General features: G+C 37.7%; 1 protein-coding gene and 1 long non-coding RNA gene across 11 annotated transcripts in view; one reads left to right on the forward strand and one right to left on the reverse strand.

Annotated features, from left to right (window-relative positions):
• Positions 1-20216, reverse strand: part of UBE2U (ubiquitin conjugating enzyme E2 U) — a 72872-nt gene extending 52656 nt beyond the window's left edge. For 2 of the 7 annotated variants that reach the window (XM_054554427.2, XM_024257526.3), the window contains exons 1-6: positions 19018-20216; positions 17418-17499; positions 16070-16162; positions 12136-12233; positions 8064-8181; positions 2086-2134 (exon numbers count right to left, since the gene is read on the reverse strand). In XM_054554427.2, the coding sequence (XP_054410402.1) occupies positions 2086-2134; positions 8064-8181; positions 12136-12233; positions 16070-16162; positions 17418-17499; positions 19018-19083 (506 nt within the window). In that variant the 5' untranslated portion in view covers positions 19084-20216. Of the gene's footprint in view, positions 1-2085; positions 2135-8039; positions 8182-12135; positions 12234-16069; positions 16163-17417; positions 17500-19017 lie in introns of all 7 variants that reach the window. The other 5 variants (XM_054554411.1, XM_054554410.1, XM_054554405.2 and 2 more) reach the window with 5 other exon arrangements.
• The window catches only part of LOC129059070 (uncharacterized), a 29602-nt gene continuing 23921 nt past the window's right edge, over positions 19068-24748 (forward strand). For 2 of the 4 annotated variants that reach the window (XR_008524744.2, XR_008524747.2), the window contains exons 1-2: positions 19577-19834; positions 20865-20919. This is a non-coding gene — a long non-coding RNA (uncharacterized LOC129059070). Of the gene's footprint in view, positions 19835-20864; positions 20920-24748 lie in introns of all 4 variants that reach the window. The other 2 variants (XR_008524748.1, XR_010135715.1) reach the window with 2 other exon arrangements.

Below are 24748 nucleotides of genomic sequence, written 5' to 3' on the forward strand. Positions count from 1 at the left end.
AGTTCAAGTCACCTTCAATTCCTGAACATCAACTAGATTCCCCCAACTATACTGTACCCAGTTGAATAGACCTTGCCTAAGTTTTGCTATGTCTTTTAGAAACAGGGAGTCCAACTGCCTGGATATATCTTTGGAATACATTTCTACAGCCAGGCCAGTTCTTCTAGCTCATGAAGTAATGCAAAGTTCTAAGCATATGGCACTAGACACACAATATTAACAGCAGCATCTTTCTTTGAATAATTTCTGCAAGATCTTACTGTGAATGCATTATTTAAAAACTAAGAACTAGACATAACTGAGCTCTATTTCAAAGCAACTGTACCAGGGGCAAACATTAGAATTCATAGACACAAACAAAGTGCAGCCTGATATACAGCATGAGTCTAGAGTATCATTGAAATCTAGACTGCACTGCCTCAAATAAGTACTACCTAAAGCCTTCTCTAGGAAGTTCAGGCTGGCACAAGGTGCTTACCACAAATCAGATCTGATTCTAGCACCATTTATCCTTGGTTTGGCTCAGAGGACCTGCTGAAGCTGAGACCACAGAAGGTCTTCTGCTCTGTTCTTACTGCCTTATTAGTAAACGCGGGTACTGTATCTTTATGAACTGCAAATAACTATACCATAAAGAGTAATAACTTTTGATATCTAGGGACATTCATGTTTTAGGTGATAAAACCGCCTTTATGCATTGAATGACTATTTATCATAGGCCTATTTTGTGCCAGGATGGTCAACCACATTGACACATTTAAGGGGCGGCAATGCCCTCTATTGAATACCAACTTAGTGTACCATTAACTAGATTATGCTTACCTTTCTGCAATTTTTCAACATTTTTTCACGAAGATAAACCACTTAAGTTTTTTGTTTTTTCCTGTTTGTTTGTTTGTTTGTTTTTTGAGATGGAGTCTCGCTCTGTCGCTCAGGCTGGAGTGCAGTGGCACGATCTCGGCTCACTGCAAGCTCCGCCTCCCGGGTTCACACCATTCTCCTGCCTCAGCCTCCTGAGTAGCTGGGACTACAGGTGCCCAACACCAAGCTCGGCTAATTTTTTTGTATTTTTTAGTAGAGACAGGGTTTCACCACGTTAGCCAGGATGGTCTCGATCTTCTGACTTCCTGATCCATGCGCCTCAGCCTCCCAAAGTGCTGGGATTACAGGCGTGAGCCACCGCGCCCGGCCATAAATTATCTAATTTGACTCAACTTTTATACAGAGCTAGTCAAGGAAATATGAGCTAAAGTAAACACTGTTACAACACTAGTTAATTGGCTGTTTTCTAAATCTGATTGACTATCAAGATAAAGCTGATGGAAATGCTCAAGAAATTAAATGCCGCTGAACCATATGTGTGTTTCTAGGCCTACACCTTGTTCAGGTGTTCAAGGTGAACTGATGCCACATTTATAGGCTGTCTCCCAAAAGGTACAATGGCTTCAGCCCTAACTCTTACCATTTTTATCTAGACCTATCTTCTCCTAAATTGCTTGAATTTTTGTGATCTATAATGGTCTGTGCTGATTTTGTTGACAATACATTCTTCTCTTTTCAAAAATAAAAAAAAGGCAAGATCGGCCAGGCACAGTGGCTCATGTCTGTAATTCCAGCACTTTGGGAGGCTGAGGTGGGTGGATCACCTGAGGTCAGGATTTCAAGACTAGCCTGACCAACACGGTGAAACCCTATCTCTACTAAAAATACAAAAAATTAGCCGGGTGTGGTGGCAGGTGCCTATAATCCCAGCTACTTGGGAGGCTGAGGCAGGAGAATCGCTTGAACCCTGGAGGCCGAGGTTGCAGTGAGCTGAGATTGCACCATTGCATTCCAGCCTGGGCAACAAGAGCAAAACTCCATCTCAAAAAAAAAAAAAGTGAAATCATATAGTTATATTTAATCTTAATTCAACTAGAAAGAATTCAAAATTTTCCACGTTCTTTCTGAAAACAATATTTTAAAAAGATATTATATTTCTAAGTTAAAAACAAAGATTTAATTATGATGAAAAACATAAACAGTTTAAATAAATAGTCCTTTTGGTAAATAAATCGACATAAAATTGTATAAAGAAAAACTTACCTGATACATTTATGTGGGTCTTTAGGTAACTCCTGGCTGTCATCTTTCACTATAAAGAAAAGATATGAAAGGATTCTGGTTTACTTGGAGATTGAATATATGGCTTTATGTGCACTATTTCCAAAGCCTCAATAAAATGGTAATAAAGGAATAAAAATAAGGTATAAAATCTCAAGGAGAGCAAAAGAAAGATGACAAGAAAATTTTTCAAGATAGAAAGCAGATGTCAAGTGGTAACTGTCTTAGCAGGCCATAGAAATTTGAAAAAAAACTGCATGATGAGAGGAGACCAATGAAAAGCAAATGGATTCGCACTTCAGAACCTGTGAAACAGTTCAGGAATCGAAGGTGCCAGATACCTCTGGAAGGAGGGGTAAGAGGGAGAGCACAGACACCAAAGACTTATACCCTCATCCTGTGCGATCAGATGATGACCACTGCTCACACAAGAAGGAAGAAATTTAACCTCTGGAAAAACTGGGCCAGAGAGACTCAGGACTGGAGGACAGTAGAAACAAAACAGGACGGAGTAAGAAGCTGAAAATGGAATAAATCACATCGAACGGACAAGATTCCTGATTCTTTCCCCTCGTCCAGCTGTCAGAGTATTAGCAGTGCTCTCTCTCTCTCTTGCTTGCACTTGCTCTCTCTCTCTCTCTCTCTCTCTCTCTCTCTCCACAAGACTGGCAGATTCCTCTCAGGAGAAATAGTTAAGTCTAATGAAATGGCCAGGTTCTCACTGAATAATTCTACAATGAAATAAAACTGTCAACAAACCCAGCCTGTATTCAGAACTTCCAGTCTTTTTAATAGTCCATTCATCATATGTCCATCATAAGAATGGATAGTCAAAGATCACTAGACATTTGAGCAAGGTCAATACCATAAAACAGAACAATCCTAACCACAAAAAAGAGAAAAATAGGAAACAGAAACATTTTTCTCAAAATCTTCCAGAATATACAACACACAAAAAGACGGATAATAGGAGAAATTTGGTTTTAAAAAATTAGAGGATTGGCCAGGCGCAGTGGCTCACACCTGTAATCCCAGCACTTTGGGAGGCCAAGGCAGGCAGATCATGAGGTCAGGAGATCAAGACCATCCTGGCTAACACGGTGAAACCCCATCTCTACTAAAAAAATACAAAAAAATTAGCCAGGCGTGGTGGTGGGCACCTGTAGTCCCAGCTACTCGGGAGGCTGAGGCAGGAGAATGGCGTGAACCCAAGAGGTGGAGCTTGCAGTGAGCCCAGATTGCCGCGCCACTGCGCTCCAGCCCGGGCGACAGAGCGAGACTCCGTCTTTAAAAAAAAAAAAAAAAAAAAAAAAAATTAGAGGATCAGATCAATAGACCCAACATTCAAATCAGAGCAGATCTAGAAGAGACAATAGGAAAAATGAAGAGAGAAGAAATTATAAAAGAAATCACATAAGAAAGTTTTCCAGAACTGAATGATTAGAGATTGAGATTTCAATAGCTTATCAAATGTCCTATGTAATGTGGAGGCAGGGAAGGGGAGGATACACAAAGAAATATTATGAAAAATTTCAAATCACTGGGAATAAAAAGAAGGTTTAAAAAGCCTCCAGAAAAAAAAGAATAAATCACATGTGAAAAATTGGACATCGGAATGAAATTAGACTTCTCAAGAGCAACACTAGAAACTAAAACGTAGTAAAGTATTTACAATTTGGAAAGAAAACTATTTCCAAACTAAGATTTAACCAAACTATGAGCATATGACAGTAACGTAATTACATTTTTAGGCATGTGAGGTTATAAAAGGTTTAGCTCCCAGGTACTAGGAAGCTCCTAGAAGATGTGCTCCAACAAAACAAAGGAGCAAAATCAACTACAAGGAAAATGGGGGATTGAGCAGCAAGCAGGAGCTCCAACCCAGCAGGCACCAAAAAGGCCATCCCAGCACACCTGCAAGAGAACTGCCAATTCAGAAATGAAGAGGAAGGATAGAATGCCACAGGAAAGAGGGCTCCAAAAACAAAACAGACTCGATGCTGATTGAATACCTAGTAGCTGTTTTATAGCTTTGTCAGAAAGTTTATAAGAAAAGATAGTATACACATAAAAAACAAAGGAATGTAAAATCAGACCTTTTGTACAAGAAAAGAAAGATAATCATTTATGGTTTATCTGTGACAAGTATTTATAAAGTCATATTAATGTAACCAAATCATATTAGGAGGATGGGGGAGAGGAAATGTGGGTAGGAATGGTAGTATAAAAGCAAAATCTTTGTATTTTATAAGATGAAGTCTATAAATAATATCTAAAACCGAAAAGCCCAGAAATATTAGTATAGAATCAACTTAGAAATGTGGTGGTAAATGCCAGATGAAACAACTAAACGTGTTGAAAGCTATTGTTGCCTCTGGCAGGCAGCACTCAGGGATAGAGGACATATTTCATTAAAAACCGATTCCTATTATTTGTCCTCTAAAACTATAAACATATATTTCTTTGATAGAAAATAAATACTTAACATTTCTCGTTAAAACTAGCAACTTAGAAACTTTGCTGAAAAGTTACTGGACTATCTGGTATAATGAAATACAAACAGGAAAAAAGAGGTACGTAACTCGAGCAAATAGATCCACACTCTATCATGCTGTTAAACTCAGTTTTTTAGTATCTTATGACATTTGTAAGTAACAGAATATCTGTAACAAAACTGTAATCATCAACAACAAAACTGGTTCTGAATGATGGTGCTAAAAAAGCTCAGGTTCTTGAACAAGTAAGCAATGCTACTGGACTAAATTTTGTTTTCCCCTGACACCCACAAAGTATATTTCTCAGGGGAAGGGGTATTCTTACACCTAACCGAAGAAGTATACTCATTTTAAAAAGAAACGGCAACCTGGAATCCTATGAGACACCACCTGCTTCAATTGTAGAGACAATTTGCTTTAAAATTGCTCTATTATTAAAAGGATTTTTTTAAACCCAGTGAACAAACTGGGAACTTGAACTGGAGAAGAATCAAAAGTCTGTCACAACATTTTCTTAATCACAAGCAGAATATGATGTATTTGTAGAGTTATCAGGTTTGTAAAAAGTATATCACACAAATTAGTATTATAATCTCCCTAATATTTCTATATTCTCCTTTATTCTAGTATTATGACTCAATCTCAATTATAGCTTATTTAGATGAGCATCTGAAATGTATTAGATGATCCTCCTTTTTTATCAAAAACTATAGGAATATACTTGGCTAAGAAAAAATAATTACCTCAGGCTTAGCTACCATCACTCAGCTTTACTCTTTTTATACTCTTGTACTTTTCTTCAACCAAAGGTTTTAAAAATGATATGAAACTTATATTTTAAAAAATCAAAGCAACTATGACAAACAGAAGATAAATATTACTTGATAATATAACTACATAGAAATCAAAATTCACAAGGATGAACTGAAAAAAGGGGCAGATAATCACTTATATGAAACCTAAGAAAGCTAACAAATTAGAAAGTAAGTAGCAATACTCAGAATCTATGAGGCAAACAGTTGTTATACATTGTCTCCAGACCTTCCTCCTCTGAGTTTTCATAAACTAGTTGAACAATAGGTTGGAAGGTATTTAAAAGGCCCCCTTATCCAATTCTTGGCACCAGAGCTTTTTATCAAAGCAGCTCTTTGATAACATCTCTGAAAAACGGTCATTTAGCTCTATCAAATAAACACTAGTTACAAAGAATACCTTTAGTAATAGAAAGTTTACTAACTGCCAGCCTGGCCTTGTCCATTCTTTTAAGCAACTTGAATTATTTAAAACAATTCTTCCTCATATTTGGCCAACTGGGACCTGGATGGACTTTACCATTAAGAATGGTGCAACTATAGAGTCATTTGCTTTTAGGAAAGATCAGCTGGGCACTCAACTGGCTATATAATTGTTTGTTCAAACTGGTACATTGCAGGTGAAAGGAGGTACTGGAAATAATTATACCAGGACTTTCTCAGGCAGTCTGGGGGATGTGAGCCCTCTAAGAAAGGAAAAGGGGCCAGGCCACAAGGAAAGGAGGCTGTCAGGAAACGGGAAGGTCATCGGACCTCCACACTGGGTTTGAGCTTAGAGCTTGGTCTTCTTGTCAACACACCGAGGCAAAGACCTAGCTATTCAGGGTAGGCAAACATAACAAATGTTGGGGAAAAGTTTGGGTAATGAGCGACATTTACATGTCTGCATATCACATACCAGGCTTAGACTTAGGACAATAAAATTAATTCCAGACAACTGATCATGGAGTAAAGTCCCTGACACATTAAGGTATGTTCTGATACAAGGCAGGGCCAAGCCTGTGTATGTGAACTTCAGTTCTGCTACAACCCAGCAGGCCTGGGAAAGTATGACTGACGTATAACTTTAGTGTTTGTTCTATGTTAGTTTTCTGAAGCAACTCAGAAGAAATCTTTTTCCATAGGAAATCCCTTCGAATATTTGAAAACAGCTTTTACAACTGCCCTTTATCTTTTCTTCCGTTGGCTAAATATATACAGTTTCTTCAGCCTTTAGAAATGTGAGGCTCCAAGTGGAGCCTACTGGTATTCCAGATGAAAGCCCACCAAGCCAGAGAAGGGTACAATTAGTATATAACACATACTTAGAAGAAGGGAATTTTCTATTACTGCTTCACCTTAAGCTTGTGATCAAATAGCTCCCCCAAGAACTTTGTCGTAGAATAAAGTTCTATGGTACTGGAAAAGATGCTTGATCAACACCGTTTGATTTGTATCAGACCCAAAAACCCTGCGGAGGAGGAGCAATTGAACTTGGTCACAATTATACAGACTTAGCTAATGGATTGGGAGTCCTGGAAGGGAAATAGAAAAAGAAACAATGTAAATCTGAGAGAAAAAGTGCTATAAGAAATCAAGGCCTGTTGATTGGGAAGGTAATGATACCAGCTACTATGCAAGGTTGCTGTGTGCTACCAGAAGAAGGTGGGGCAGGATATAAAGGAAATAACTATGTCAGTAGGGGCCCAGCTCTCAGCTGTGGGAAACCCTTCTGTGCACAAGAAGCCAGAAGCAGTGCTCTACTACCTGGAGAGAGAGAGAGAGAGCACACAGGGGCAGTGGAGGCAATGGAGTTAAGAGTCATAACCAGGCTGCTGGCAGGATACCAAGGGTATCAGGAAAACACTGCTCAGTGGAGCAGAAAGACTGAAGAGCTTCAGGCTCTATTTCCACATGGACTCTTAGAAGGAATTCATGGGGAGGGAACTCTCCGGAAAAAAAACATTGGCATCTTGCTAATCAAGAAGAAAAGTGGTACAAATCAGTAAGATCTGGAGTACTGCAGTTGAAGTCTGGGAAATGCCCATTACAGATTGAAGAGTTAAAATTAGATGTCATATCTTTATGATGGGTGGACTAGTTTCATTTGGCACCATCCATGCATATGACCATAATATTTAAAGATACGGAGCTTGAGATCTTTGATGATCTTTAAAAAAGGATCACACTGATTGGTTTCACAAAGAGTTACAGTAGGAGAGATCTTAATACCATTTCATTACTGAAAATGGATACAGAAAATATTTCAAATATTCCCTCATATAACAATTATTTCCTAGATCACTATGCTATAAATGTTTAAAGTATAATTGAAAATTGCCAAATAACAAAAAGTAGGTACTTCTTTTTTTTTTGAGACGGAGTTTCACTCTCATCGCCCAGGCTAGAGTGCAATGGCATGATCTCGGCTCACTGCAACTTCTGCCTCCCAGGTTCCAGTGATTCTCCTGCCTCAGCCTCCCGAGTAGGTGGGATTACTGGCATGTGCCACTAGGCCCAGCTAATTCTGTATTTTAGTAGAGACAGGGTTTCTCCATGTTGGTCAGGCTGGTCTCGAACTCCGGACCTCAGATGATCCACCCACTTCAGCCTCCCAAAGTGTTGGGATTACAGGCGTGAGCCACTGCACCTGACAAAAGTAGATACTTCTTACTTTGTAATGGCCTGTTGAAAAGTCTTAGAATTGTTCTGTACAGAGATTCATCTTTAACCAGTATTCTGGCTGCTTCCAAATTCACTGGATTCTCTAGCACTGGATTAGAAAGCATAACCTATAGGAAAATACAGACAACATATAATTTCAAAAGTAAACTTTTTTTAGAGCAAAAAGACAAACCAATATATACAACTTTCAATAAACATTTATTAAATGCTTACTATGTATGGATCTGGAAATAGATTAAAAAATAACATGAGACATTGTCTGTACTCTCAAGAAACCTAAACTTAGGCTCATGAATGTACTATAAAACCGTGATAGATCAAAAAACACGTTACAAGTTCCTTTCTGTAACTTATTCCTTCCTAGCATATACATTTAAATTGAATTTAAATTAAGATTATAAAAATTTTAGTTGATGGTGGTTAGTGTATTTAAAATTCAAAATATTTTAAACAACATTTCAAGTATACATCCCTTGAATAACAGTGTGATAATTGAAAATGTATCTCATTTGTTATTAAGAAAGAAGTAGTTAGTAATTATGGTCTCAACTTGTATTGCCCATCACTGTAGGCCCAGTCACAGGTGGTTATTTACATTAAAATTAAATAAAATTAAAAATTCAGCTCCCTAGTCACAGTGGTAACATTTCAAGTGCTCAGTAGCCACATATGACTAGTAGCTACTGTATTGAACGGTGCAGATATAGTGGACATTTCCATCAATGCAGAAAGTGCTACTGTGTAGCACTGACCTTCAAAGGAATATTGAATAGCTATTAAAATATTGATTATAACCATATGGAAGTTACTTGAGAGGCAAGTTAAGTGAAAAAGAAACAGGCTATATAGTTTACATACTCATGTGCCACATAACAATTTTCACTCAACAACAGACGGCATATATCATGGTGGTCCCATAAGATAATAATACCAAATTTTTACTGTACTTTTTCTATATTTAGATACACAAATATTTACCATTGTGTTACAATGGCCTATAGTGTTTAGTACAGTAACATATTGTATAGGTTTGTAGCCTAGGAGCAACAGGCTATAACATAGCCTACATATGTATTAAGCTATACCATCTTGGTTTGTGTAAATACACTCCATGATTTTCAAACAACGATGAAATGTTTAACAACTCATTTCTCAGAATGTATCCTTGTTGTTAAGCACATGGCAATATACATACCATAACTGCAACAATGTAAAAATTCAGGTTCATTCATTCATTCATTTTATTTAATATCTACCAAATGTCAGCATTGTCTTTGGTATGCTCCAGGAAATCAAGGATGAATTAGACCTGTTTCCTGATTTTGGGGAGCTTGCAGTACAATAGGGGAAGACAGATAAGTAAGCAGTGTGTGCTTTATAGTATTAGTGTTCTAACAGAAATCTGCTCAGGGTACTGTTGGGTGTGTAGCAAAGGAAGCTCCCCCAAAACCAAAGCTATCAATTCTCCCTAGGAAAATAAATCAGAAAAGGTATCCTAGAGGAAGACTCATTTGTTCTAACTCTTACAACAACATGAACAGCTGCTTGCTGGACAGACTGAGGAAGAGGAGAGGAGAAAATGAGTTGCCAGGCAGAGGGGAACTGGAGACTGACCATTTCTAAGGTAACTTTAGAACTCTGAATGTTTTTTGATCTGAATTGAACCAAGAAATGTGAGTGCAGAAAAGCATGAAGATATAAGTATGAGCAGGATTGCCTGGTGTGTTAGGGAGAGTCTAGGTGTGAGGATTAGATATGCAACAGAACTAGAGCTTACACCTGTGGAGAAGGTGGGATCCACTGAAAGATTTTAAACAGAAACACAGGAGAAAAGAGCAGAAAGCTCTTTCCTAGTAACAGTAAAGTTAAGGGTTTTCTTTATAATTGTCAGTGATTTTCTTTTCCTTCCCATTATCTTAAAAATCTTTTGTAATGTGGGCATATTTGTTTTATTAATGTTTTTGAAAAATAAAAAGACAAAACTGTGTTATCTACTGGCTTTCCATGATATATTTGGCAACATTTTGGTGTCACTTTGCATTACTGTTTAATAGTAAGAACAATCATAATGTTAACTAACTAGAGGTTCAGCATCCTAAATCTGAAAATCTGAAATCCTAAATACCCCAAAATTCAAAACTTTTTGAGGACCGACATGATGTGCAAAGGAAATGCTCACTGGAGCATTTCAGATTTCAAATTTTCAAATTTGGGATGCTCAAATGGTAAGTACATATAATGCAAATATTCAAAAATTGGAAAAATTCCCAATTCCTAAGCATTTCAGATAAGAAATACTCAGCCTGTATTAACTATTGAGTTATTTTCTCGGACCAAGCACACTTCCGAATTCTTTACATGCATTAATTAATTTCCTCCTCACAGATTACATGAGGTAACAACAGCTCCATTTTACTGATGAAGAAATTGAGACATTGAGAAGTGGAAAAATTTGTCCAATGATACAAAGGTATCAAGTGGCAGAACCAGGATGTGAAGCCAAGCAATCTAACTCAGAGCCCCACATTTTCCTTTTATCAAATTATTCTGCAATTCAAAATTTTCACCAGTTCATTCTGGTTTTCCCTTACTCATTACATTTTGGGATCATTTTGCTATTCTTAGGGAAGACTCTAGTTTAGGTGGATGAGATCAGAATATGTCTCAGTTTAAAGGAATCCAAAGGATTAACCCCAGATTTCTGCATATCACACTCACTCACTCCCTTAAAATTTTTGCTCAAATGTCTCTTTCCTAGAACATAGCCTCACACAAGTAGATCCTTAATACATATTTGTAGAATGAATGAATGAACTGAACATTGAATCTTTCCTAAAGATTATATTTTACTCAGTATGCTAAGATGACTAGCCAGGAAAGTATTATTTTATTTATTTTCAAATATAAGAAATAGAAGAAATGCAATTTATACTATAATTCTATATTTAAAAACTCAATTATGCCAGAATATTTTATATTCCAAGTATTCTAGATAATCCAAATGTAATTATTTATCTTCAGATATTATTGGTGATAAGTAGGTCGTGGATAGATTATTGCTAAGCTAGATCTAAGAGGTCAAAGCAAGTTCACTGAAATAATTCATTTTAGCATCAGATGAGAAAGGAGGCATTTTTAAGGACCAGAAATAACACAACACTGGGTGGATGTGGTGGCTCTTGCCTGTAATTCCAGCATTTTGGGAGGCTCAGGTGGGAGGATCTTTGAGCCCAGGAGTTTGAGGCCAACCTGAGCAACATAGTGAGACCCCATCTCTACAGAAAATTTAAAAAATTAGCCATCCATGGTAGGGCATGCCGGTGGTCCTAGCTACTTGAGAGGCTGAGGTGGGAGGATCACTTGAGCCCAGGAGGTTGAGGCTGCAGTGAGCCAAGATTGTGCCATCGCACTCTAGCCGGAGTGACAGAGCAAGATCCTGTCTTAAAAAGAAAAAAAGAAAAGAAAAGAAATAGCACAACACTGAGGTATGCTTCTAAGGACCATGGGTCCAGTGGGTAAAGATGGCATTTGAGAAACAGGCATCTGAGGAGAGGAGAAAATCCTTGGTATAAATTGTTCACTGGGTGTGATGTGAACACTAATGAGACAGAAAGTAGCTAACTAGCACTGTCAGAAACAAAAAACAAAAGTGAACATTTTAAGTTGTAGTCATTTGATCCACTTCTCTCAGGAAGGCAAGGTCCGTAAATGAAGAAAGATCTAAAAGGCTTGCTCAACATCAGGAAGTGAAGTTAGGAACCAAAAGAAAAACTAAGGTTATATTTTCAGAATTGAAACCATCTAAATAATTATTTTATTCTTTCATAAGATATGTATTCTTTGGTCTTGAGAGGCCTTAACTATCAATTTCACTTTAAATAATAGTTTTTATAATTTAAGTAAGTTCTACTTTGTAGCCTTCATATAGAAGTATGGATTTAAATAAACTTCTCAAATTCTTTAAATACTTAAATATGCATTGTATATTTTAATCCTTGTAGTTTGAATAATTAGGGTAATTAAAAGTATTAAAGAGAGGATCACATGAAATCCATTCTTACCTGTAGGGCAAGTAAGATGCTGCTCAATGTATAGTTTGTATTCCACTTCTCAGGGTTGTCCAAAAAGTCTATACAGGGCTGACCAGTGTGTGGGTCTACTGTATTAAAATAATACATTAATATTTGCATTTATAATAAATTATTATTTAAAACTTACAAACATCAAAATAATAAGCCAGAAAAATTATCTGCATTTACTCTTCCTTTTTCCTAGTTCTTCTCTCTGTAGTGAGAAGCACTATACCCATCCCTGGTTCCCACCCATTACCATGTTGTTTTAGCTGAATACATAGGTGCCCCTACTGTTTTTCCTATCCTATCCTTTAGCAAGATATGGCCTTGTGACTAAGTTTTTGTTGTGGGACATAAGGATAAGTGTGCAATTTCTAAGTCATTTTTTAAAGGAAGCTGGCTTTCCTTCTTTTTTTTTCCCCTTCCCCCTGACTGGAAATGGTGACAAACAGTAAATGCCTTAGTCCCAGAAATGGAATCCTCACATCGAGGATGGGCACAACTTCCCTCCGGCGTTGGCCTGTTATATTAAGTTGGAAAGATGTACAGGAGCTTGGCCTATGCCCTAACACAGTTAAGTAATTTAGTGTTTGAAAAAATAAAAGAATAGAGTTAAATAAGAAAAATAAAACTCTAGAATGACTAGAAGAAACTTAAAATGACTATTTGATTTTCTTTTGGGAAAGGATCATCTAAGATGAAAGACAACTGCAAAAACCTCAAAGGACAAGATTAATAGATCTTAAATATAAATTTATTTTAAATCATAAAAATCTCTAAATCCCAGATGTGAAAAAACAGCATAAACAAAGTTGAAAATTAATGACAAATTAGAGGAAATATTTGCAACACCTAGACAATGTGATAACATTGTCAATTGTATCATACAAGTCACAGAATAAGAATCAACAAATGTGGGAAATGTTTACTTCTCAAGTATTCGAAGAAGTGCTTATTAAAATAATAGCAAGACTCTTAGCAAATTGGCAAAAAAATTTTCTTCAAAGTTTCAATGGCCAGAATTGGAAGGTGCTAAAATAAGAACTTTATATATGCTTTTTGGTAGGAGTATAAATACCACCAAAAGGCAATTTGGCTTTTTATATAAAGACTTAAAACTGTACATAGCCATCTTTTGCGGGGCGGGCGGGGGCAGGGGTTGAAAGCTAGTAAATAACCCTTCTCTCCCCTCAAGTTCATATGTAATTATAAAATAGATCAAAGTATTGAAAGGTGGAAGTAAAAACATCAGCTTCATTGTGCATAAGACTGAAATGGAGAACGCACTTGATGAATGGCTTTAATCAGGCTCCACAAAAGTCCCCCTGATTTGAACTTAACTCCCAAACTGAAGGCCTGCCTAAGTTTCCTGCCTGGAGCAAAAGAGACTGTACCCAGTATGGTTAGAAAGAGAGAGTGTTGAGAAAGTTCTGGGCCACATATGCTCAATTCTTTCCTTCATCTCCCTAATCAGATAAGTGACTTCTAGGAGGAGTGATGGGGGAAAAAAAAGAGCAGTCACAAATTTTCCTATACCTTCCCTCCTAGAGACTAAAGTTCCCTCTACTTTATGGAAGTGGGAGGGATGAGGACTAGGGGATAAGAATACCTCCCCCCATTGAACTTAATCCAATAATTCTAACTATTTTAAACAAATAAAGGCACATGTATGTAATTAATTTTGTGTTATAGATACCAAAAATAGGTTTTAATTACAATAAAATAATGTACTTGGGAAAAAAATAACATAAAAAATCTAATGTAAAATATGAATGCTCCCCTGCCTACTAATTCTACCATTCAAGACTAATATTCCCAGTCGGTCTATACAAATATACACACAAACACATATATGTATACACACCCGTATGTGTGTGTTTATTAAATGGGAATATATTTTACGTTTTATTGTTCAAAGTATTTTTTCACTTAACAATGTATTTTCAACATACTTCTGGACATAAATATTTATTCAAAAAATATCTGAATACCAGATATGCCAGGCAGTGAAGATTCTAAGGATATAGCAATGAGCTAGACCTAAAAGGTTCGTAGACCGTCCTCATTCTGTTTAGAAGCAATACATGTGACTGTAGGATATTTCACTTATAATTCCCGTGTTAATGGAGATTGAAGTTATTTCCATTTTTCCTATTTCTAACGTTGCTGTTGGGAATAAACATCTTTTTTTTTTTTTTGAGGCAGCATCTTGCTCTGTTGCCCAGGCTGGAGTGCAATGGCACAATCATGGCTCACTGCAGGCTCGACCTCCTGGGCTCAAGCAATCCTCCTACCTCAGACCTGAAGTAGCCGGGACTACAGGCACATGCTACCATGCCAAGCTAATTTTTTTATTTTCTGTAGAGACAGGTCTCACTATGTTGCCCAGGCTGGTGTCAAACTCCTGGACCCAAGCAATACTCCCCACCAGCCACCCAAAGTACTGGGATAGCAGGTGTAAGCCACTGAGCCTGGTGGGAATAAACATCTTTAAATATAACACACTCTTGCACATTTGTGCTAATATTTCTACAGAATAGTTTATAAACATGGCATTATGGGAATTTAGGGATATATGCATTTTATACCAGATTAGAAACTGTCACACTACTTCCTCAAAAGGTCATGATTATATCAGAGGAACAATGTCTACCCATGCCTACTAAATATGTATGTTATACTTTGACATTTTATGAATATGTGATAAATAACAATATTTTTTGTTTTAATTTGCTTTTATTTTCTTACTAGTCAGATTGATAGTCTTTTTATGTTTATTTTTGTTGTTTATTCTATCCAGTGTTTTATAGCCTTTGTCCATTTTTTAAATTGCTTTATGTTCTTTTTTTATTGATTGACAAGTGTTCTTCATATGATATACATATTCCGTTACATGCATTGCAAATATTTTCCCTCAGTTTGCAAAAGTCAGTGTCTTTGACCTCTGAGTATAATGTCCTGGGCTGTAGAGAAGTTTTAACAGGTTTTGCAGTTTAATGTGTCATATTTTCCAAACAGTTACTGGGTTTTATCATGCTGAGAAAGGTCTTCCTCACCAAGCCCATAAAAATTCTATTAGATTTCCTTTTCTTTCCAGCATTTAAATTTTTTAGATTTTTGATCCTTCAGGAATTGGTTTTGTGTATAACTTTAAGTAGCAATCTAACTTACCTTTTTTTAAAAAAAAGTTAATCTGTCCAGTGCATCATTTTTTTATAATAATGAAAAATTAGATCCAACTAAAATATTGAACAATACAGGAATGGTTAAGTGTATTGTTGAACCATTTAAGACTATCTTTTGAAGAATGTTTAATAATGCAGAAAAAAGACATATAGTTTTAAAATTAAAAACCTAGGCCAGGCGCAGTGGCTCACGGCTGTAATCCCAGCATTTTGGGAGGCCAAAGCGGGCGGATGGTCAGGAGTTCAAGACCAGCTTGGCCAACGTGGTGAAACCCCATCTCTACTAAAAATACAAAAACTAGCCAGGTGTGGTGGCACACGCCTGTAGTCCCAGCTACTGGGGAGGCTGAGGCAGGAGAATCGATTGAACCTGGGAGGTGGAGGTTGCAGTCAGCCGAGATCACACCACTGCATTCCAGCCTGGGCGACAGAGCGAGACTCTGTCTCAAAAAACACACCATAAAATAAATAAAATTAAAAACCTAGAGGCAAAACTTTATGTGTAATACCTACATAGAAAAAAGGAAAATAAGTTTGGCAAAATGTTGACAGTATTTTCTCTTTGCATTAGGATTTAAGGTGATTGTTAATTTTTTCCAGCCTTTTCATATTTTCCCCAATGAGAGTTCTTACTTTTAGAATCATAATAAAGTTCTTAAAAAGAAACATGATTATTATAAGAAACAAGGATAATAGGGACAAAGCCTCTAATGATAAAAATGTCATTTAGTTCTTACCATTTGGATGAAAAGGAATTGTTATAAATTTCACAACTGGAGGAGCATAGTTGTACTCCGATGTAAAATGTATTGTCAGTTGGAAGACTAAACCTATAATATAGAAATAAACATTTTTACTAAAGTGTCATGTTTATTGATTAACTGTAACCTGATTAACACTGGAGTTTCTCCCTATGGTTTAGTCTTTCCACAGTTTTATTTTTAAGTAAATTGATTCATAGAGTGCACAGACTCCTTGGATAGTAAAACAGACACTTCACAATCTATTATAATCATACGTTTTCAGTCTCTTTCCCACTAGTCCTTTCCATCTACTACCTTTGTCCCCCTAACATCCACCCCCTCTGTTGCATCTCGTATTGACTGAACTCACGTTCCCATGCTACACCCTTTCTTGTCTACACGTCTTTGCTGCGCTGTTTACTCTGCCCAAATTTCCTTCTCCTTCTTCTGAACCTGGCAGATTCTTCAGGACTCAACTCAAATATGATTTCCTTGGGAAGACATTCCTGACTCCCTCAGGCATAATTAACTAATCCTCTTCCTCTTTAGCATTCTGTTCAAAATCCATAATAACGTATATTTTATTGTAATTATCAGCTGATGTGTTTGTCTCCCCTGCCTCACTCAAGGAATCTATCTTTTTTTTTTTTTTTTTTCTTTTTTTTTTTTTCTTTTATTGTAATTATTATTATTATTATTATTATTATACTTTAGGTTTTATGGTACATGTGCCCAATGTGCAGTAAGTTACATATGTATACATGTGCCATGCTGGTGCACTGCACCCACCAACTCGTCATCTAGCATTAGGTATATCTCCCAATGTTATCCCTCCCCCCTCCCCCCGGAATCTATCTTATTAATCCACAATTGAAAGAAAACATGATCATTAAAGTTTATAGTGGCTTAGTGTTCTTGAGATTTTTTGATTTATGAAAATTTGGGGGAAAATCATAAAGGAAAAATGAGAAGTAACTGTGGGGTTTTGAAGCCAATAGGAATTTTGATAGTTATTCCCTGATCTCATGGAAGACAGAAGATATTCTCTCAATTGATATGCTTTATTGTGTCTGCTTCTTAAAAATGTAATAAAATTAAGATTTGGCATAAAGAAAAATACCCCAAATTTCCATCTATGTTGACACATGGCAAAAAAGTCATAAATAAAAAAATAATGGGAATTTTTTAGAATTTTAGACAACTGGTATAATGCAAACTTATGCATGTGAAGAAGAATTTCAGGAAATTTATGTAATGCGACCTTATCCTATATAAAAAGAGGATGGGCTAATAATGGTATAAAGACTTTTTAAAAAAATAGATTGGTTTTGAAAATACAAACCCTGCCAAACTGAATTCTGTAGACCTTCAATTTCAACTTCCCATTCCATCATATCTTCACTTACAGGGTTAGCAGTGATACCCTTGAAGTTAAAAACAAAATTAAATCAGATAAAACTTATTAAGTATTTACTGAAGTTTTGAAAATCATATACCAGGTCACACTGAATTCTAAAAACTCTAAATTTTCTTTCCTTGATAAGTTTATTTATTTGCTACTCTGGGGAAGTGTTACATGTCTTATCACACGGAAGTTAATATAGATCCCAGAAAACATATGCAATAGTAAATAAAAATAAATCATAAGTGTGGAAATCACAAGTGGGACTAGAAAGTCAAGATTAGGATGTGTGGCTTATATACTGTTTGCGTAAATCAATAACCAATTTAAGATTCAAATTTTAAAAGAAAGAAATAGTTGGAAAGTGCATGTTTCTTCAAAACATTTTAGAGCTATATGAATGCTATATGAAAGGCATGAAGTGGGAACATTTTCATTAAGAAAAAATCCAAAATTACACTTGTATATAAAAGCAAAGTTTTCCTATACTTGAGGAGTTGCTCCAATGGAGGGACAAGAATGTATTTCATAGAAAACCTTATGAATTACATTAAGTAGCACACTTACAAACACATAAAAACACTTCTGAGCACCCACATGGTTATTAAGTATGTTAGTGCTTGTCTGGGTGAGCCCTCTCTATTATCTATATTTACATATTCCTTCACTGGATTCTCTTTCAACAGAGAACTACAAAGCTCAGGATGAGCAGAAACAATATCAAATGTTAGGTCCATGCCCCAGGAATGTTTGCTGTTGGACTCCATAATTGTTCCTAACATCTCCAGTGAAGGCAGTACTTTTATAGCAGAGGTAAAAACTGAACAATGCCACTGAACTACACCTGAAGCAATTGTGGGAAGCACTCTATACCTTCCATGGACAGCTTTCTTTCTATTCTTTCTCTTAAGCACTCCCTCTTCGCCCCCTCTTCCATTTTTCATTTTCCGTAAATCAGCCTGTGGCACCCATGGACATTGATAACCTCATTGGTGGTGTTTAAGGCCAAGGACATTGCTTCTTTTGTGTTAAAACTATAAAGGGAAGGCATTTATGTGTTATGCTGGTAAAAGTGCACTAGACAGTAAGCAGTGGAACACAGGAATTAAGAACTAGGGCTTTGAAGTCCGAAAACCCTGTAATGGAATCATGGGGCAAAATCTTTACAGAATATTTCTGAGGCTTAGGTTTTTGGTAGGTAAAATGAAATACTACTTATTGTATAGTATTATAATTAATGAGCATAAGCCTGCACCTACTAGTCACTAACTACATGACAGACCCTGATATTCAGTGCCTAGATCCACATAAATTACTCTGCATAATATGTTCAATATTGTTAAGCATTATTATTTTGAAGTAATAATAATTGTTATTAATACGAAACACATTACTTCAGTGAAATGGATTTATTAAATAACAATACTGTAGTGGCAAATCAGGTTTAACTAAATTACTACTTATAGAATAAAATGGGTTAAACTGCCTCTGAAAAATTATTGCACAATGAAACACATCCCTCCACGTGCCCAGTACTTACCTTATAATTGTTCTCCTTGAGATCACAGAAGTCTCTTTGCAGCAAGAGGTAAGCTCTGCCGTGCATGATAGGCAGTGGAGGGTCCGACACTTGTCCCCAAATGTCTCAGGTTTACTCTGAGGCAGATGTTTGAAGTTATGGGTCACTTTCCCACATTTAGTAAACTGATATAAGTTACTTGCCTTCTAGAACCTCAGAACGGTACCAAGATAAGTGGCTTCTAAATTTGGGATATAACAATGACTTTTTCTCCTGCCTCCTCTAAACGAGAACTTCCCGAAGGAAGACTTGGGCACTTCCTCATCTGCGGCGTTTCACTGCAGTGCCAGTTCACAGCCCAGTCTCAACAAACTTGGATGAGCAACGGAGACAAGCCCGTGTCGTCGGCGCGTGAGTGGGAGTGAGCGGCGTACGCCTATCAAGGTCCTAGCAGGTTGTCTCTGCTTCACAGGTGCAACCACGCAGCCACGCACCGGAGGAAGCAAATCGGTTGGCAAGCAACAGGCCCCCGTGGGGCCGCCGAGAGACGGAGGCAGGGGGTTGGCCGCTCTCACCCAATCAGCGACAGGGGGCAGGCCTCTTGCTATCCCCACAGCCAATCCTACAACAGTTTCCCCTTTGAAAGGCCAGTGAGATTCGTGGTCAAGGCAACACCACGCCTTCTCAGGCCACGAACATGGGCTGTACAAAACTAGTGTAAAGGATGGGGTGAGGTCCCAGGACCCAGAGTGTAAGTCACAGAAGCCGTCCCACGAAGTCCCTCTTCGAAATTATCCTTCCTTTTTCTTTGAATATCAAAAGATATAGTAAGTGACTGGTAGGTACAGGTCTGCATAACAATATCTTAACTTACATGGCGAGTTACCATTCACAGTAGTGTGCATGTTATTATGTCATCAAATCCTACAATCACCCTGGGAAAGTGCTCCAGAAACAGGGAACTGCTTAAAATTTCTCTGATTCCCATATCTTCCCGCACAGTTTCGCACTTGCTGTTCCTTCTACCTAGTCGTTTACCACATTCCTTCCAACACTTCAGCCCTCATTTCCCCTTCAATCACTCATCCTTCAGATTTTAACGACTCTTTAAGGGATCCTTTCTTTTGCGATCCCACAGGACCTTCTATTTGCCTCCTAGTTAACATTTGCCATACGGCATCACAATTGTCTATTGTCTTCACCAGAGTGGGAACTACTGAAAGACACAGTTCCATTGCCAGTGCCAACTACAGAGCCTGGAATCTTTGTTCAGAGTGCTTTCTTTTTTTACTTTTTACTTACTAATTTTATGGCATCCGGATGTTCATTTGGTCCATTCATTTTACAAATATTTATTAAATACTTTTTTTATGTGAAAGATTCAAATGAAGTAACTGTCTTTATGGCTCCAATATATAATAAACAAGTATACAAAACAAAAATCATGATTTCAGATCGTGATAAACCTTATGTGGACAATAATAAAACAGTAACATGATAGAGATTGGGGTAGGTCATTAAGGATTAGAAATGATGGTCAGGAAATGCCTCTGTAAGGAATGGGGTTTTGAACTCATCCATGAAAGATGAGAAGGAGCCTGCTACATGAAATATTGAGGGCAGAAAGTTCTAGGAAGAGGAAAACAGGATATTTTTGAGTCAGGAAAGAGCTTGTCTTGAAGAGGGAACAAGGGAAGGTCAGGGAGGTCGTGGAGGAGCCTGGGAGGAGTGTGATAAAGATGGGGCACTACACAGTAGGAAGTTTGGGCTTTATTTGAATAGCTATGGGAATCCATTGGATGGGTTTAAACAGGAGAGTGTCATGCTCTGATTTATATTTACATGATTACTCTGGCTGCTCTACGAAGAATGAATTGTGGGGGAGACCACTTGGAAGGATCCCACAGTAAATTTCATCTCCAGGTATGGTAGCTTAGAAATCACCAACAACATATTAACTGTACTAAAATGTTGACACAATAAAATGCTATTATTCTATGTTTCATAAAACTAAATATAAAGGATTTTTTCCTGTGAAAACATCAACAGGATCTGGGATTGAATTTTTTGGCCCTTCTTTCCATCCCATCAGATTTTAACATGGGCTTGTATAGGACTGCAAATGTCATGTGAAAGTGAGTAAAGGGCTACTTCAGTGAGAAGGGAATAGGCCCAGTTTGGAGATCCTAACTAGGTTTGTCCATATCATTGTGGTCCCACAATCCTTTCTCCCACCCTAATGGATTATTGTGATAACGAATTCAGAATCTTTTGTATTTGAAATATATATATATTTATTTATTTATCATGGAAAACATGATATTTTGAAATATGTATACATTATGGAATAGCTAAATTGAGCTAATTAATATAAGCATTACCTCCTATGCTGAGGAAACCTAAAATCTATTCTCATCTATTTTCAAGGATACAACACATTTTTATTAACTATAGTCATCATGTCATACAATAAGAATCCTCCATCATTTGTTTAGAATTTTGTTCTAGGGAAAATTATGTTAAAGTAAAAGAAAGATAAAAGTAAGTAAAGTAAAAGAAAATTAAGGTAAAGAAAAACATTTTTTGTTGTGAATTTTTAGAAGATGGCATTTACATGATACTTTAGCACAATGAAAATCAAGTTGGAAGATATTCATATGACTGCCCCCACAACAAACCTATATTACTAGCTTTGACCTCTTCTTGGAACTTCTGACTAGTATACCTACTAATTTATATCCAAATGCCTGGTTATCACCCAGCTGTCTTGTCCCAAAGACATTTCAAACTCAAACATCCAAAAATCAACTCATTACTGTTTCTCCCAACCAAGCTTCTGTCCCAGTTGGAAATTTGAAGTCATCTCTGACTCCTCCTCTTCCTCATGACTCACAAGACATGCTGTTGTCATAGCTTCTTCTCAAGCCTTACCACTAACGCTCAATTTCATAACCTTGTCATCTCTTGCCTAGATACAGAACTTCTTTGTATTGTACTCCCTGACTCCAGACTTGCCTGTCATGAAACTTGATAGTAATGTATTTAAACTAACATGTGATCATGAAATTCTCTACTTAAAATACTTCAAAGGATTCCCCTTCATCCCAACTTATCCCATCTTCAACATGTGGATTTACTTCCAAGGGTGTAGGTGGGATGGCTGAAATCACTGGCAACTTTATATGTGTCTGTCTCTACATTTGTATGTGTATGCAAATGGACTTTTTTTTTGCTTGATAAACCACACACTACAGAATTAAATCTAAGTTTCTTAACATGGCAAAGCAGAGCATTCCATAATATTTTCCTATTTATCCTTACTTTTATTGACACTCACTCTGCTTCATACTTGAGGTACCCACTCCATTAAATTGCATATCTTTTTCCTGTATGTACCCATGTTACCTAGGCTCATCATCTTTTCTCCCTGACTTCTTCCTGTTTTTAAATCTAATTAAAAACTGTTAACACATGCTGAAAGACATAAATGCCTCCTTGGAGCCATCCTGAACTGCCAGAATGTGTTGTGTTCTCATTTGACCTGGGTTCATCTTTGTATATTATCACCACATTATTTTGAAGCTATTTTTTATGGGGTTTTCTCCCTCACTAGAATATTACTTCTTAAGGCCATGGAGACCTGTTTATTCATCGCTGCATTCCCAGCACTAAGCACCTGGCTCAGAGGAGGTATCAGTATATTCTGATTGAATTGAACTTAGCAGAATAGAAAGTTTTGGGGCCAGGAGAGTGATCTTCCATGAAAGAACTAGGCGTAAGCAAAGGAAGAGGGTTGCAGAGATATGAAGAGCTGGGTGATGTAGAGAAGCTCAGCCAGCTCCATGACACATAGGAGGCTAAAGTCTGGAGGACAGTGACAGAGTAGACAATGAAGCAGAAGCACCCTTGAGAGCAAGAGCCACCAGAGCAGAAGGGGCTGCAGAGCTGCAGCCAGGGCACATTTTATAAGCAAAATCCCCAGGATGCCAAAAAGGAAGGGAAAGACACTTACAAAGGTCCCACACCCAGAGGGGCTGAGGGGACAAACAGGTTAAGGTTTCCAGAAATATTTTGGGAATGAATTTTTTGAGAAATAAAAAGCTTCCTGCCAAAGTGAGGGTTTGGTGCTGTTGTGTTTGGAGATGCTAACTAAACAAGATCACAGATGTACTCACTGGCTGGCCAGCATCTTGTATTTTTTCTCTCTCTTTTTGTTTTTTAGACAGTTTTCCTCTGTTGCTCAGGCTGGAGTGCCTCGGCGCAGTCATAGCATATCTTATCCTGTGTGTGAGTGTGTGCATGTGTGTGTGTGTAAGTGTGTGTGTGTGTGTGTGTACCTAGCATCTAGCATCTGTGTAGCAACTGGCTAGGTTTGCCTCCTACAATTAATATTATAGCAGCAGGAGCTGAAAACTAATAGCATCAGCTGTTCAGCCATCTGAGTCACTCAAAATTGGAAATTTATAAGGAGAGGCCCATCTGAAAATATTTTCTCTGCATGGTATCACCTTCCATTTATTACAACAAATGTTAGTTTTAGTAAACTTTTCACATACATGATACTGCTGTCATAATCTTCTTGTCACTTCTCACTCCTGAGCCCTGTCTTTCTCTGTCTTGTTCATCAGCTTTGTTGTGTTTGGTTGTGGGTTAGACAAACCAACTCAATTGGGAAAATAAATCCCCATCTTCAGTCCTTCCACTGCGTTAATTTATTAGTAAGTCTGTTGATAAATAGAATGTGCCTTCAAGACAGACCTGGGTTCTGTTCTGTGTCTTATTAACGTGTACAGATAGTCTTGAAGAAGTTACTTAGCTTCCCTGTACCTACAATGTTCTCATCTGTAATTTGTGGCCAATAGTAATACTTACTTTGCAGGATCATTATGAGGATTAAGAGATATAATCCCTGCCAATGACTCAGTCACACCTGGCCTAGAGTAAGTAATAGCCAACACCTGCACTTTCCATGTGCTGAGCATGCTGTTCTAAGTGCTCTATGGGAATTAATTTCATCCTCACTAATAACTCTGTACAGTAGGTACTCTTAAGATTCTAATTTACAGATGAGGAAAACCAAGGCACAGAGACACTAGATGATTTGCCCAAGGTTACACAGCTGGAATGCAACAGAGCCAGGATGCAAACCTGAGTCCATACTTTTAGCCACTAAGCTACTCTGCCTCACAAGTATCTCATGTTCTACTAAGTGAGCTCTCTGGCCTTCAGTAAATTATTGCTACTCTCAATACTTGTGAGAATATTTTTGTCCAGCTGTTATTTTTGTTTTTGTTAACATTGTGGCTGCATTTTTACCTGCCGTTAAAAAGTAAACCCAAGAAAGCCAGACCACTGCTGTATAAAATAGTGCCCATCCGTGGCTGGCCTTCTCCCAGGCTGGCTGGACCCCAGGGCCTGGCCCTGCCTGAGCCTCCTGTGCCAATACTGTGACTTAGAAACAGTGTTACTGTTGGGCTGCTCTACGTCCCTCCCCGTGCTGCCCACGCCAGCCCCAGGCTGCTGGCAGCAGAGGCCAGACCAGGGCCAGTCTGGGTACCCTGCCCCTCAGCTGGCCCTGCCCAGCCACCCAGCCACCCTGGACATGGCTCTGTCCCTCTGCCACACCCCGGGCCCTGTGAGGAGTCCCCAAGAGGAGCCCACTGTACCATGGAGTTAATAACCTCTGCTGCCTGCCTGGGTATCTGGGCCTGGCCACCAGCCGTGTTCTTCGTGTGTTGATTTTATTTGACCC

This window comes from Pongo abelii, chromosome 1 (assembly GCF_028885655.2).
Source record: "Pongo abelii isolate AG06213 chromosome 1, NHGRI_mPonAbe1-v2.0_pri, whole genome shotgun sequence".
In the NCBI taxonomy this organism is placed as follows: Eukaryota; Metazoa; Chordata; class Mammalia; order Primates; family Hominidae; genus Pongo; species Pongo abelii.